Source organism: Erpetoichthys calabaricus, chromosome 8, assembly GCF_900747795.2.
Source record: "Erpetoichthys calabaricus chromosome 8, fErpCal1.3, whole genome shotgun sequence".
NCBI classification, from domain to species: domain Eukaryota; kingdom Metazoa; phylum Chordata; class Cladistia; order Polypteriformes; family Polypteridae; genus Erpetoichthys; species Erpetoichthys calabaricus.
This window is the reverse complement of record NC_041401.2, coordinates 42996997-43014237: the sequence shown is the minus strand read 5'-3', so window position 1 is coordinate 43014237 and position 17241 is coordinate 42996997. Positions and strand designations below refer to the sequence as shown.

Here is a 17241-nt window from a genome sequence, read left to right as displayed (position 1 = left end):
GAGTAAGACCACTAGAAATCTTTATAAAGGTGGATTTTTTTAATGAAATGGAAGAATACAACAAAAGATTCAAAAGACTAAAAAATAATCAAAATAGGACTTAAAGGCAAACCAAGGCAAAAGAGTTCTAAATGAAAATCCACAAGAATAAACCAGGAAATAACTAGAGGAAAAATACAAAGAAGAAAGAAATTCCCACAATGACCCATGTCAGACTTCAGTTCCTAGGCTGCCTTTATAGGGCTGCAGGTGTTCCCTTAATGTGATTGATGGGTGGCCCTGCCTCTTGGGATCCACCCATAAAATACAAGAAAACATGACAGTAGGATAACATACATAAGAAACGAAATAATAACTAAATAGAATAAAATTGACAGAAAACATCAATTTACAAAAATGAACAGAACATTATTATCAGAAATGACAGAAAACAATGAACAATAATGAACACTTATCAAACACAAAAACAATAAATTTAAACATAAGCCAGCATGGCATGCATGTCTGCTTGTAAAACATATCAATCATTTTCAGTCAAAGTTAATCTGAGGCTTTGTTTAATAGAACCTCTGTCTAAAAATATAACATTGTAATTTTCTGATATAACTGTGGCAATGAAAAATCACTAAGGTAAACTTGATATACTAGCAGAACATTGTCTATTTTTAGCAATTTTAGAAGCCTGTTATCTTTATATTGAACATGACTTGAAAAGAGTAGGTGGAGACGTTTTAAATAAAAAAGGCAGTTGGGTAAAGTATTCAGGGACTAATAAGAAATAGATTACGAGAGCCAGCAATAAAAACATGTTAAGCAATATGACTGGCAAAGGCTCAAAAGTACATTTGACCTAAAAAGTCATGGACAGACACAAGAGGAAAAAGCAGATGTACTGAACACCATCGATGCAGAATACAAGGCATTATTCTAGAGTACTGTGCATAAAGAAATCATAGAATATATTTTACACAATAGTTCTATATTTTTATATTCTATAAGATTAAATAACACTTAGAGTTTGTTTTTGTTTATTTATTTCTTAGATTATATATGTCCAATATGTAGATTGTGACTGTGAACAATTGTTACTGCAGAAATATCCTACTGTGATATTAAACATCATGCGTAACTGGATTCTCCATTTCCTCTGTCTTTATGCATCATTTACTTTGCATTTTATTATAATGTGTAAAATGTGTTTAACCTTCATAAATGCTCACACAGAAAGCTGTATTCTTTTCACTATCATTCTTAAACGTTTTACAAATTTAGATGCATCATTATGTCTGTAATTGTATCTAAAATGGGTGTTTTTACAAGAACTTTTCAAGCAAGTGAGTAAGAACTGAATTAGGAACACTGACAGTAGAGATTCAAGAGATTCTTTAATTACATGAATGAAATGTATACTGTACAGTCATAATACACATGCTGGTAATACATTAACTTCAATCTAAACCAGTCTTTCACAGATATAGAAGATGTAAAGGATTGCCCGGCCACAGACAGACACGACAATGCAGTGTCCACCACACACACATTTATTTAACATTCACTATACACAATATTTACAAATATGCAGTCCTTGGTTTTCTCAGCCGCCTCCACTCCTGCCACGCAAGCTCTGTCCTTCTTCCACCCGACTCCGGCTCCCTGATTGGAGTGAGGCGGCCCCTTTTATCTCATCCTGGATGTGCTCCAGATGCCTGACGATGTACTTCCAGTGTGGCGGAAGTGCTGCCCTTGCACCCGGAAGCACTCCGGGCATAAACCATCCCTGGTCCGGAAGTGCTGTCCCCCAGGGAGCAAGGACCGTCCGAGTGCTCACGGAAAAGAAGGGCCGCTCTCCTGGTTCCTCCTTCCTCCAGGCATCCCGGCGGGACAGGGTTCCTGGCCATCTATCACAAAGAATAATAATATTGGTGATATAAAATGTTAAACACTGTTAAGATGCGTGTTTTAGATGTAGGGTTCAAGAGGAAAGACAATGTTTTCATCATGCAGATGGGAGTATTTAAACAGGATAGGCCGCCTATCATTTTCTTATGGAGCATTCACCGCTTCATCTCGTTCTCCTGTAACTGCCTATTGCAAATTGAAGTAAAAATAGAATTAGAAATAAGGAAATATTAATTATGTGAAAAAATATATATCAGTATGATATGTGTTAAGGATTATTAGACTTAAAAAGAAAAATGTCAATGTCAAAAGAAGTATTACACCATCTCAGCAGGGCAAGTCCTGCATGGGTCAAAATAAGTAAGAAGTAGGAGGCTCTGAACACTTGGGAGCAAAAATTTTAGATAAAACCCAAGGAGATTTGAAAAGGGACAGGGGTCATCTTGAAAACAGAGAAGAAGGTCTGAATCTGTATCTGTAGTTGTGTTTCCATTGCAGTTATGCGCAAAATAGAATAAGCACTTCTGAAAAGTCTACAAAACCCAAATGCGAATGGTCTGTTTCAATTGAACGATTTTATGTAAATAAAGTTTGTTTTGTTAAAAATGGTGACTGATATGATGGATGCTAGTTCTGTTGTTTCAATTGCTTCTACAATTGCTGTGTTCGTTTTTAATCGGAGTGAATACAATAAAGGGAAGACAAACTCCCTATACAGAACTTGGCAGAGGCCATGTGTTAAGGATTTCATTGAAATTGTTTGCAATGATTTTACTGAGTAGCTGTTTGTACAGAATTTTAGGATAAGCAACTCAACATTCATGGATTTACAGTGTGCAGCATGATAGGCCCTCTTGCGCCCTCTGCAGTAGCACACACGAGGTAGCCAGTCCTGACCAAGAAGCACATAGCCATCGTCCTTTATAAACTGGCTATCTTTATGGAGTCCAGGGTTGTTGCTGGGACGTTTGGTGTGAGCAAAACCACCGTTCACAGGTCTATATACAGAGTGTGTTGGGCCATGTGCTCCAAACTAATGAGGCAATACATCACTTTATCTGATGTGGAAGAGACATGGCAGATTTTGCCGTGCACATAAAGGACAATTAATGCCAATATGTTTTTTATTTTCAAAGGTTTGGGAACTCTGGTGAATATTCAACCCTAAATTAGTCTGTACATTACACCCAAAAAAGATAACACATTCACCACAGTATCTTAAGAAAAACAATAATGAATTAAAGGATGCCGATTCAGTATTCTTGCAAGACAACAAAATAATGCATACCCACCCCCTGATAATTACATTATAGACCAAAACATGAAAAACAGAATCATAATAACCAGAATATGAAAAATGGAGTCCTTCTCTTCAATGAATTGCAAGCGTTTTGGTGTAGCAAGTCCCCAGCAAAAGAATAAAGTTGTTAGCCTACCAAACAGTCCAATGCAGGCATTCAAAGAGGCACCTCTTTGAAAAGGAATGACAACACACCCTCTTCTTCCATATTCCTCACCTTTTAACACACTCCCATTTTTTTCGGCCACTTTGATTCTTCAGGATAGAGTCATATATCACTCAGCTCTTTGCTGATTTCCTTACTTTTTTCCTCTTCTCCACCTTTCATTTCCTTGTTATTAGTTTTTCACCAATTAGCTCAATCAGGACCTTTCTCAAATAATGCTGGGTAATTCCATTAAGGCCATAGACAAATTCATCAAGACATAAGCATATTAAAAACCCCAGGAAAATACATACCAAACATTCAGCAGGCAAACCCTATTAGTGTTAACCATTACACTGTTATAAGAACAATATTTTCTTTACTTCTATTTTGCATTGAATCTTTTATCTCTGTATTTTATTTTGTGCTTTGATAAATAAGATAAATTCCTTAAATTTAAATTTGGTCTAGGTTCTTGCCTGTTCTGGTCTCAGAGGTTCAGGTGGGGAGGGTATCAACTTAGGGGTTTCATTGAAGGGCTAAGTAGAGTTAGGGATGTTAAATGCAGGTCTATGCGACACTGGCCTCTAACAGGAAGTCTCAACACTGAATGCTAGGCCCAGAGATTTGGAACTGCAGGGTGGACCTAAGGTGACCACTGCCTTGGCATCTCTCAATCCTTACCCTAGGAAAGAGAGACAAATAAATCTGGGTATCCCCCCCAAAAGCCTGGATCTAGACAGTGTAGAAAAGATTCATGCATCAAATAAATGATCGTGTAGGACCCAAATTTAGAATTTTTGTACTACTTTTTTTTGTAATAGTAGTTCTCAAGTTTAGCTGTTGCTAAGCGACATTCACATTTTTATAATAGGGATAGCAGTATAAAAAAAAACGACTAGTAGTAGATGACACTACATGAAGGTTAAAGCTAAAGAATTTGTACCAACACTGAAGGCTTTTTGCCAGTTTAAGAAAGTGATTAAACAGATAAAAAATAAAATTAATGTATCTAGCAAAGTCCGAACAAAATTGAAACCTGAAAAAAATTACCTTAAAATGTCTTTAAGAGAGTTGTAATATGAAGCTCTATTCAATATCCTTAATCGTTTTTCTGATAATAGTTTTAAACCAGAGTGGATGAATTTCTGTGTATGTATGTATGTATGTGCTTGTGGAGGAGGTGTATATTTGTGTGTATATTTATTTGTGGAGGAGGTGTGTATTAAGTGTATTCATTTTGTTTGTGCAATTCCAACTTCACTCTGGCAATAATTTGGTTTAATCTGAGTTAAAGTCAAATCTATCAACTCATTTTTAAGGAACTTGTCTTATAAAAAAGTGAATTTGTTGAGTAGGACCAAGCAATGTATTTTCCAGTAGATACTGCTTGAGAGAGGGAGGTACTTGTTTAATTAAACTAATTCATATATCCCACAAGAATGCACTCATATTCACATCTGTACAGGGAGATGGGATTCCCAAAATAATGACCAGTTAACACTGAATACCCAGCCTAGCTCCTTGAAGAAGGGCAGTTGCCTCCCCCTTCTCCTACTTTATCCAAATTCCCAGAAAAACATTACGCTGTCTAATCCAGCAGCATCTGTTAGTCTCAGTCACCCACTTTTTTTTTTTTTCTTTCCGTTACGCAGTTTCAGATACTTTCATTTTTATACAAGGCAGAGCACTTCATAGGAGGTTGACTGAGACTGCTGGACAGATTATCAAAGGCAGAGCAGCTCAGTGATAACCAGTAATCCCTGAATTAATATTAATATTAAGTAGTATTAATAGTATGAGGGTGTTGTACCGGGTTAGCCATTATGGATGTAGTGAGAAGTCAAGCAAAATGACACCTTTTATTGGCTAACTAAAAAGATTAAAATATGCACGTTTTCAAGGCAGCTCCGGCCCCTTCTTCAGGCAAGATGTAATGATTGCATCTTGCCTGAAGAAGAGGCCTGAGTTGTCTCGAAAGCTTGCATACTGTAATCTTTTTAGTTAGCCAATAAAAGGTGTCATTTTGCTTGACCTCACTATATCAAAAGTAATGTAAAATACACATCCGGTGTTAAATGCTTAAGGGCAGGTTAACATACAAAATAAACCTATAGGGGCTTATAGGTCTAGTAGAAATTCCAATTATTGTAAACCACAATAAAATCATTAATGGTGTCAACAACACTCTGCTTCAGATGGTTAGATTTTGAAACATAGTGGGATTTTTTTGTATATTAAATACAGTAGCACCAACAGAGTTACTTAGACTGAGCTGAAGTGATTTTAGCAGGATACATTTCTCCATCAGATCACTGTTGATGTGCAGCACTGGCCAGTGGTGATTTGACATAGTGGTTTGTAGAGGGAGAGTAAAGGTGCCCCCAGATTCAAAGTAAAATAACATGTTTCCACTTGTATGTGTAAACAGTTTCAGATTTAAATGTAGAGTCTGTACATAACGCCAGCCCTTTTCATGTCAAGATACACAGAGAGGGTTCTCTTAGCTGGCTCCTAACTCCTTAATAATCCAGAAAATTACCTAGCGAGTGAGAGAATTCAGTTTCATTTTGAGTGTAGCTGTTATCAGACATCTTGTATGTACTCTCAAACACATTTATCTATGTGGACATTATTAGTAAGCCTGGAAAGCCTAAACCTTGGCATTGTGTTTTGAAGAAAACTGTAACAATGATGGATGCATCTAGCAGGGTATGAACCACAGCTTGAATTTAATGAAGGTGCGCTATGTTTGCTATAGCACAATATACATTTTAGAAATGACTGTAGCTTAAGGCACAGTTTTACTTTCTCTTTAAATCTTTTAGATTTCTAAACTACGCCGATGCCTTTGAGCAGCAGAAGACTCTCTGCAGTCACAGAATGAAGGCTAGAAGGGGGTGCAGGCAATTTGCTTGTTCACTTTGCAGACATGGAAAAAAAGATGTGCTCTGGACAAAGTCAACTTGACACAAGTTTGAGTGAAATTCAACCCCAATTTCTGTCAATTTACATCGCATGATGCTGTCCCTGCACTCTGACCACCAAAGGTCATATGAAATGACAGTTTCCCCTTGGCGATTAATAAAGTATATCAAATCAAAAATCAATATGATTTTTTTGATCATATTATTTCTAAGCATTATTGGATTGAATAATAAAATATAAATGATCAGTGACCCAATGCAGTCCTCATTGATAAACACTGGAAACTGTTCAGTAAACATGTTTTTATAGAAAAAGCAGTTGGGTGTTTCTTCTTATTCTTGTTCTTTAGTATAACCCTCATTCAGCAAAAAAGGTGATTGAATTTACCTTTTAAGAATACTTGTAAGAATTCCCCAGATATATAAGTATATTCAATACAGATCTGAATTAAAAATGAAGGGGATCTGTCTTTTTGGATGGAATTTTTCTTCTGACTTGAATGGCTGGCTGGCATTGTCCCAGTACTCCAGGTAATACTGTTTTGTCCATTCAAGGAAAATGTGGAGCCTTAGACTATTCTGGAATCAGCTTGCACAAGGAAGTTTGCCAAACCTGTATGAGGCACCAGGCCATCCCAGGAGACACCAAACAAAAAGAGAGGTGCCATTTATCATATAGACCTAATGTGAGAGAAAACTGAGATACCAGAAAAACCTAAGGGAGAATGTGCTGGCTCTGTAATGGCCCAAGGATCAAACCCAGTGGCTGTGCCAGCCACCGGCTCATTCTGCCACTTATTTCGAGAATGCATTGGATATAATTCTGTTCCAAAGACATTTTCCTCCTTATCCAAAGGAAACTATCAGAATGGAGTTTTTGGTCCAATATCTTCACTTGGTGTGTGTAAGAGAGGCTTTCTTTTCCCATTTATGTTTTTCAGAAATGTCAATAATTGAGAGTAGCAGTGCATTATGGCATTTCCTCCATGCCCTTTTCCCATTGCTCATTAATAGTTTTTAAGATTTGGGAAGATGATGTGCAATTGACAGATGGGGGTATTGTATTGTAGGTATCAAATGGATATTTCAGATTTTTATCTCTATTAAATTTGCAAACTATATTAAAATACTGCGTTCACTTTTGTCATTTTGGGGTATTGAGTGTTGATTGTGGGGGAAAAAGTTAATTGAAATGACTGTAGGACAAGACTGCAAAATGTGAAAAAGGTAACGGACTCTGAATACTTATTTTGTGTGTGTGTGGATGCCTAATGTTACATTTAATTATATATACTTGAATGTGGCATTTCTTAATAGGTGACATTAGTTGCTTGTTGAGCAGACACTTGAGTATATTTACTGGCGCACAAGCCTTAAGCTTTATAATATTTGAAAGCACTTTTTTTTTTTTTTTAGATTTCAGTATTTTTAAACATTTACATGCCTCGTTTCATTATATCTCTAATATTACATTATTTATTTTTTTGTTTTCTGAAGTGCCCATCAACTATCCGAGAAGAGAAGGCGTACAACCCGTTCATGCGCAGCCATTCCTCTGACCTTCATCAAGCTTTGGGACTTCGACGTGAGCTCGAGGAAGACTGGAATCACTTCAGAGCAAGAGTTCTTGAGGAAGTGCGCAGGCGAAAGGATGTTTATAAAAGCAGATAGTGCTTATCATGTGCAGAGCCGCAGTTGCACCTTTTGTGAAAGGGGAAAAGCCTGGGATTCAAAGGCTGATGGGAAGTCCCTGTGCACGAATTTGAAGTGGACTTCTTTGTCACGTTGACTTGGTGAGGATTCATACCTAAAGAATGAGCAGGCTGAGACTGATCTGCGGGGGGATTTTTGAACCGAATGCGAGGAGGACATTTAGAACATTTTTAGCTTCTCTTTGTCTCGTTGTTTTCACAGCTGAAAATGGTCTTCCTATTTAAAATATCATGGTACTGTGGGAGGAAAACTGTGGATGTTTGTTTGAATATGGTTCATATTCAAGCCTGCAAGAAAATAAAGTAGCAAACTCTCTAAGGTGATTTCTTTAACCAGTACGTAAGGATTAGTAATTTCTCAAGTTCAAGTTTTAATTACACCAGAGTTACAAAACAAAAAAAAGAAAACTGCTACTTAACACTAGCCTTTAAGCACTTCTGTGAATTATGATTTTTTTTTTAAATGCACTTCAAGACTTGAAACTGCACTTAAATGTAGCTATTGAATTTTATAATAAAACCTATGCACTGCACAACAAAAAAATGTAATCATCGCTTCCTAAAGACAACAGAAGTAAAACTTCTCAAATTATTCTTATGCAACTTTCAGTGTTTTTAAATGTACAATGTGGTCAGTAGCAGAGGCGGAAATAGCAGAACCGTGTTTCATGTGATGATGTATAAGTCTTAGTAAGATAATAAAGTGTAGACAGTTAAAAAAACAAAACATTCAACTAGTAAGACAATAAAGCATAGACTGTAAAAAAAAAACAAACTTGTGTGAGCAGATCATGTTGGTGCTCACAAGACGCACACTGGGAGTGAAGTTCTGCTCTGAGGCAGTAGGCCGCGTTCCTTGCTTTTCTGTTTAGATGAATCTTCCAACCACAAACCTTGCCTTGAATTCTTTGCATCTTTTTTTGTGATGCAGTAGAGAGATGGTGGTTTGTGATTTCCCCCAAAATCTGGACTATTCTTTCCTGTAGACTTGTGTTTTGAAACAGATATTTTAGTTTTCTCTTTTCAATATTAGTTTTTAGGCCTCTCTACTTGGAAAAGTTAAAGACAATGTTGTTTCTGTGAAGAAAATTACTGTGAACAAATTTTAGTATAACTGGAAATTTCTTCTAGAGATTTTATTTTATATTTGTTATGTATAGTACTAATTACACTGGAATATTGTGGGGACAAGTAAGTATACTTTTTTGAAATTAAAAATGGCAAATGAATAAAATCCTGAAATAATCCTGTGTGTCTACAGTTTAACTTTGCCTTTTACCTCTTTATTTTCTCCACAGGTCCTTCTTCTTTTTGACTCTCTTTAGTTTTCATGTTGTGAATTTGTTTTGTCTAGCAGTGCCATATTGTGCAGAAACATCTTGGTAGTATTTAACACCATGCAGGTCAGAGACGTGAAAGAGCTACCCGTACATCGGGTAAGACCCCAGTCAACGTTCAGCTGAAGAAGGAAACAAAACTGCCCAGGAAAAAAACAGACAAAGGGAGAACTAGCAACCCTACAGGGCCGGTGACCAGACCATGAATGAAACCCTGATCTTGGAGGCTGCAGTGCCAACTGGTGGGCCATGCTTTTTTTATTCTGAGCGATAAACAAAGGGCTGTTACTTGGATGGATAACATTTTTAATATTTTTGTATATTTGGAATTTGTGCATGGGGGAAAAAGATTAATGAACCATACATACATTTTCTGAGCCTAATTAAAGACCCATGAGGCACCAGAGCCTACTCTGGTAAAGTTGGGAGCAAAGCAAGCACAAATCCTAAGCTCCGGAAACTTTGTATGTTTACCACTGTTACAGTCATCTGTGTGTTCTTTAGAATGAAAAGTGATCAGTCCATTTAAAAGGACTGTGTGCAATATTGTGCAGTTATTTTATGATAATTTTGTATCGAGGTACCCAGTGCTGTCTGTGGTGAGGCACTAATTACATTTCAGAATTAAACCTAGCCTACAGTGCAAAGTTTAGTTGTGTTCCAGGGGTGCGGATTAAAACAAATGAGCAAACAACTTTATATAAGAAAATTAAAATGTAGAACATGGGAAATGTGCTCTACAATAAATGTATTATTGACGCTTACAGATGTGCACTATATGGTCTTCAGTATGTGGACACCCCTCCAAATGATAGAGTTTGAGTGTTGCAGCTGCACCCATTGTTAGAACCCATTGTTATGCAACTCCCATTGGCATTAGAATGGGTTGCACTGAAGAGCTCAGCAACTTTAAATGTGGCACAGTCATAGGGTGCCGCCTTTGCCACAAGTCAGTACGTTAATATTTCTTCTCAGTCAGATCTGCCCGGTCAGTTTCAAGTGTTCTTATAGTGAAGTGGAAGCGTCTAGGAGCAACAACAGCTCGGCCACAAAGTGATAAACCACGTGGAGTGCTGAAGTGCGCAGTGTTTAAAAGTTCCCTATCCCCTATTGCATCCCTCACAACAGAGTTATGAACTGTCAACATCGGCACAAGAACTGTGTCTCAGGAGCTTCATGAGTTTCCTTGGCTGAGCAGTTGCACACAAAGATCTGGTTTTGCTGGATGCCTGGAGAATGCCAGCTTCCAGACTGCATGGTACCTACTGTAAAGTTTGGTGTAGGAGGGATAATGGTCTGGGGCTGTTTTTCAGGATATGGCCCAGGCCCCTTTGTTCCACTGAAGGGTCTGTTAATACTGCAGTCTACAAAGACATTTTAGACAACAGTGTGTTTCCAACTTTGTGACAACAGTTTGGGGAAGGCCCCTTTCTGTTTCAGTAGGACTGTCACAATGCGTACAAAACCAGGTCCATAAAGACGTGGAAGAACACGGGTGGCCTGCACAGAGCCTTGACCTCAACCCATTGAACACTTTTGGAGATGAATGGGGATGCTGCTTGTGAGGCATGTCTTCTTGACCAACATCTGTACCTGACCAAACAAACGCTGTTTTGGCTGAATGAGCAATAATTCCCACAGACACACTTCCAAAACATGGTAGAAAGCCTTCCCAGAGGAGTGGAGGCTGTTATAGCTGCAAAGGGGGACCAACTCCATATTAAAGCCCAAAGGGTTTGAAATATGAAGTCCAACAAACTCAAAAAGGTGTGTTGGTCAGGTGGCCACCCACAAACCTATAGTGTATTTTAGAAAGAAAAGTTATACCGTTTGATGTACATATTGCATAGTGTTTTGCCTCCACCACATATTTTGCGCTTTATTTCAGTTTATTTTGTAAATGTACCATATTCTGGGCACTAGGCTTGGTAATAAGAGTGCACTATAAATTGAACTGTATGACATAACCGGTGTATTTTGGCTGAGGAATGGCCACCTTCAAACAGACGGTGAATTCTACCAGAAAACCTCAAGAGGCACCAGCACTGAACGTTACACTAGCGTGCTGTGGTACTGAAACTCAGCAGTGGATTGCCATCTGCAGCTCTCATTAATGGAGAATACTAGGATATGGTGCTCTCTATAATGTTTGGGACATAGACACATTTCTCAGTTTAAAATTACAAATCAAACAATTTAGATGTGATTAAAGTGGTCAGTGCAGACTTTTCTTTAAGGGGACTTGCATACATTTAGGTCACACCGTGTAGAAATGACAACACTTTGTCTTTACTCTCCCCTCGTTTTTAGGGTACCGTAATGTTTAGGACATTGCAGTGGCAGGTCTCCTAGCGCTGTCATATTTAGCTCTTTGTCGCATATCCATTACATGCAATGACTGCTTAAAGTCTGAGATTCACAGACATCACCAGGTGCCGAGGATCTTCTCTGGTGATGCTCTTCCAACTCCTTTTAATCAGTTGTGAATGTGATGGATCATTATCTGCCCCATTACTCCATGACTGGAAGTTTTCTTGCACATCCCAAAGATGTGCTCAGTCCTAAGAACGGTGTGGTGACTGAGTGTGCCTAGTGGTCCTGAGCTGGTGCCTGCCCAGTGAGGCTCTGACAGTCCCCTTGTAGGCTTCGGAAATGGGCTTAAGGAACATCTACTCTCAAATATGATATACTTTAATTACATGTAACTTTGGTTTGGTAGCTTAACTGCTAGATGTCACACACAAAGGAATTCTTCTTTGCACTTGTTGTACTAATTTACATTTATACCTTAAACCAGGGGTTTTCAAGTTTTGTCCTAGGGGTCTGCCTGTGGCTTCAGGTTTCCTTCAATTGGACTTCTTCAGAAATTAGGCAAGCTGTCATTTCCCAGTTTCTGTGTTACTCCAGAAAGTAGACGCTGAAGAGGCCAGCATCTATGTATATGTTAGACACTGAAGAATTCATTCCGTTTATTTTGTTCTTTTTTTCAATGTTTACATTATTTAAGCCTTGTGGACCACCAAGGGGGCATACCGCTCCCCAAACCCTGACACAGACCGGCTGCGACACAAGTCTTGCCAAACTGCACCCCTTTTGTTCATGTGGGGAGGCGGTTTTCTTTTGCCCCCCACTACACAACACAGTACAAAGCACCCAAATATCACACAGTCCTTTCTTCCTCTTTCTTTCTCTCAGTCTCCACTCCTCCTCCCGACTCTGGTTCCCTGCTTAATGGTGAAGCGGCGCCTTTTATAGCACACCCAGAAGTACCCCAGGTGTTTCTTGACTTTCTTCTGGTTGGTGAAAGTGGTGCCCCAAAGGCACAGAAGTGCAACAGGGCTGCTTCAAACTACAACTCCCAGCATGCCCTGCTGGGAACCATGGTGCAGTAGTAACACTGGGGTGCTGCCCTCTAGAGTCTTGGGGAAGATACTGTCCCAAAGAGGTTCTCTCCCTCTGCCATTCCACCCAGTTGGCGTTCCAGCCAGATAATGGCCCTGCCCATCCGCCACAGCCATTATTTGCTGGTAAGTGCACACATGGATTCAGAGCATTCAGTGTCATTTGCACTCGCGTCTCATTACTAATTGTTAGTATTAAGAAACAATTAAGAGAGAGAATTCCACTGAAAGGGCAGCACGGTGGTGCAGTGGTTGTGCCACTCCTTCACAGCAAGGAGACCTGAGTTTGCATCTCGGGTCCTCCCAATGTGAATTTTGCATGTTCTCCCTGTGTCTGCATGGGTTTCCTCCCACAGTCCAAAGATGTGCACGTTAGGTGGACTGATGATCCTAAAGTGACCCTAGAGATGTGTGTGTGTGTGTGTTCTCCCTACGATGGAGCAGCGCTCTGTCCAGGGCTTGTTCCTGCCTTGCGCCTTATGCTTGCTAGGACGGCCTCCTGCACAAGCGACCATACTCAGAATTAAGCAGGCTTAGAAAATAGTAAACTTCATGTAAAATTTAAAGACAAAACAGAGGGCTATGGAAAAAAATTCTTATAAATGTAAAAGGAGAAGTGGTCCGCTAAATAAACAATGAGACAAATTAAAATTAAAAATGACTGACTGGTTGTGAAATCGGTTGGAATGAAAACCTGTGTTAGGGGCCAGGGCTGAACTTGAAGTAACCCGAAACTCACCCTCAGGCTTTAAAGTTAGCAGCAAATCACAAGGCAAGCTAAGAATGAGTCCGGGTCTGAGAAGAAACAGTGCAGTGAGCACAGCATCCACACCTTCTGTTAAGTGGTTTTTAGTAATATTAAAGAGGCAAATTTACAGAAGATTATTATAGTCATGGGGGACTTTAACTATCCGAATATTAACTGGGATAACCCTGGAAATAGCGGAGCTCAAGAGCAGGAGTTTTTAGGAGTAATCGGTGACTGTTTTATAACACAGCATGTTAAAGCACCAACACGGGCTGAAGCCTGTCTAGATGTAGTATTTTGTAATAATCAGGATAGACCTGAGAGTGTAGAGGTAATCAAACTACTAGGGTCAAGTGACCTTAACATAATGCAATTGCAAGAGTGCGGATGCAAAGACTAAAAACTGTTTTAAGTTTAACTTTGGTCAGGGAAATTTTGAGCAGATGTGGCAAAGCCTAAGGAGGACAGAGTGGGATAAGCTGTTAAGTGTGGAGACAGTCGAGGAGCAGTGGCACAGGTTTAAAAATGTTTTACATATAATGCAGGACAGATAGATACATAAATCTGGAATTAGTAGGAAATAAAAAAATGGGTTAATAAAATGGTTGAAGAAGAAGCTGCAAATGAAGAAACAGCTTTATAAGGTGTATAAGACTAATAACCCCAAAGTGAATTGTAGGGCATATGAGAACATGAGGGCAACCATTAAAAAAGATACTAGGGAGGAATATACAGTTGCAGATAAGGTGAAAGAGGAGGTGAAGTGCATCAGAAATGGTAAAAGGAAATTAAGAAGTACAGGCAGAGAAATAGCAAATGCTGTAAACTTGCATTTTTCTGATGTTTTCACAAGTGTGGAAATGAATAACCTCTCAGTTGTAAAAGGGATCATTAAAGAGGTGCTTAGTGATTTAGAAATTGTAGAGGGAGAAGTGCTGCTCCAGATAAATAGGCCAGATAATATTGTTGGTAGACAGTAGGACTCTAGGGACTCGGTCAAAACTCGAATTGATGTTATTTTATATGAAATAAGTGGATAGAACTGGCGAGCTTTGTTGGACTGAATGGCCTGTTCTCGTCTAGATTGTTCTAATGGTGGGCACAGAAAAACACCCAACACAGCATTTGCATTGGGATGCACCACAGCGCACCATACCTGTAATGAAATACAAGCAGGCACGATGAAGGTATCAAACTGTAGAGCTCTCACCACCATGCTTGGCCCCCAGTTTGATCCCAGGCTGCGGTACTGAGTTCACATGACCCCCACACCCCATGCTCAGTTACACAGTTTCACTGAACATTCGCTGCTTTCCCAAACAACAGTCCGACACCTTGACCACACTCTACTTCCCCAACAATTTGTAAGTTTTTATGTATAAATTTGCTAGAATGTCTATCACAAAGTTGGGGAGCAAAACTGACCAAGTGGCGTTAAGAACAGGAGGCAAGGAGAGCTTCAGGTAAGCTGATTTGTGTTTTCTATGATGTAAAATGATGTTCTGTATTTTAAAATCTCACAGCGCTTGGGAGTATTGACATGTCACATTTTGGTAGGACATTCAAGTAAGAACATCACTGCACTCTGAGCACGTGATGATATTAGTACTACAAATCCAGTTTCCCCAGCAGGAGCTGCGATAGGCCAACATCTTCATGGCAGGTGCTGCAGGGAAAGCTGTGACTCAATGTGGTGTGAGAAATGTAAGTAATGGACTAATCTGTGAAAGAGTAAAGAATGCCAGTCATCTTGATTATACTCTCTGGGCAATTTGGATAGCAGCCCAGCCAAATGGGGTAGGGGTCAATAAAAATGGAAATGCTGCATAGAGCTTTTTAGCAAATTATATGTGAAATAAGGGGCTTACGCCCTGCTCGCTTCGCTCACTCAACACCAGCCACGTCGCATCTCTGCTGCTCGCGTTGTGAAGAGGGGGGCTGAATGCATCCCAAGGAGACGCGGTCGCTCCTGCAAAACCCCCTCTTAAACGGTGATACCATGGGAAACAAATTGTTTTTTATTTTTACCTCCTCTTTGCTCGATCAGCTGCTGGTTTGCTGCTGCTGCAATGCTGGTGTGATCTGCATCTCGCGTGCTGCTTCAAACATTTAAAAGCCTGTACAGCTGCTGTCTTTTGTCATCTACTCTTTGTCTTTTATTTCGGGCCCTGGGCGTGGCTAAATCTGTTGGCACAAACTCTCATCTCGCGGGACGCGAGTTCTTGATATTTTAGTTTATAATTTAAAAATGGAACAAGTATCTGAAAATCTAACATCACATTAAAGTTTGATCAATTCTGAAAAGAATGATACCAAACATATATATGTAGGTTTTAAATTAAGCCTGATTTAAAGTATGAAATAAAATCGTCACACAAAATCGTTGCACTTTTAGGCTTAGGATTTTATATATATGAGTAGATAAAAACATGTTTGGGTGTAGTTAGACTATGTACAGTATATTATGCAGTTATTCATATCTATCTATCTATCTATCTATCTATCTATCTATCTATCTATCTATCTATCTATCTATCTATCATCATCTTAATTGCCCTGTGGTAAGTCCACACTATAGTGACAGTCTTTTGTGCGTCTGTGTTTAAGAGAGACACAGGTGGGCACACGTCCAAGGTGGTGCAGGCGGGAGCTTATGGAGAGCTACAGGAGTCTTCGGGCCTGGAAATGGTGAGGTATCCCAGTACGAGGTACCAACCTGCAAGAAACAGTAAAAGTTAGCAAAGCCATTTTTGAGTGAGAGAAACGGGCCCAAGAGGGGAATGAGTGTGATTACTCACTGGGGAGCAGTCCGAGTCAGCATGTCCATGAGCGTTAATGCACACACGAGCAGGGGGTCTGGCATGGGCACAGGTTTATTGACTTCATTCTGGGTTACAGTGCATAGAGTAGACTATATGAAGAGGCACTAAGTAATCGGAAGGTGCAAGGCGCCCAATGAGGCTGGAGGAGGGCATCTGGGGGTGCACAACAATGGAAAGATGGATTCCGAGATTGTCTTCGTTTTTGGTCAGAGGTTAGCCTGTTGCTAGTGGACGGTGTCCCAGTGTACTCCTGAGCAGCCTGCATAAGGACAGGAGGGGGTGCACTCACGCTTGACTGTCCCCAAGAGCACAGAGAAGTGGAGAGGATGTGGTGAGCTGAGACACGGATTTTGTTTGGTTAATTTTTAGAAGTGTTTAGGTCCCTTGAGCAACTTAAGAAATGCAAGAAGGGAAGAGACCTGGGATTTTGGTTGTGTTTTTGTTTTTGACTTGGAATGTTCTTGGAGTCCCATTGAGGAGCCTGGACAAGGGAAAGCGACTCGAGTCACAGAGTTTTGTGTCTGTTTATTTCTTCATCTTCATTCATAGACCTGAGAACTGTGATGTTTGATGAACTTGCTAGTGTGATTCTTTTCACTCACTTTGACTTTAGATCTTTTGGATAATTTTTGATATTGCCTTGATTTAATAAAGAACTGCTTATTTTAGTACCATTTTGTCTGTGTCCCTCTCACTTACCTTGGTTTATCCTCAATACTCAATGCCCCCGATCAAACTATTTCAAGGTATCCACCCTGCAACTATGGCACAAACACTTCACTGTGCTATTGCAATGTATGTGACAACAAAGATCTAATCTCATCAAATCTGATTTAATGGCACACTCTACATCTACAAATCTGACCATCCCCCAGATGAATAGTTCCTTGAATATAATCATATCCTGAGTAAAAGCAAACATCTCACCTCATACTGCAGCCCTCATTGTA

At 39.5% G+C, this 17241-nt stretch overlaps 1 protein-coding gene across 1 annotated transcript in view; it reads left to right on the top strand.

Annotated features, from left to right (window-relative positions):
• Positions 1 to 9229, top strand: part of pnkd (PNKD metallo-beta-lactamase domain containing) — a 58560-nt gene extending 49331 nt beyond the window's left edge. Inside the window, exon 9 of the mRNA XM_028806494.2 lies at positions 7769 to 9229. Coding sequence (XP_028662327.1) covers positions 7769 to 7942 — 174 coding nt within the window. The 3' untranslated portion in view covers positions 7943 to 9229. The remainder of the gene's footprint in view (positions 1 to 7768) is intronic.
• The last annotated feature ends 8012 nt before the right edge of the window (positions 9230 to 17241 follow it).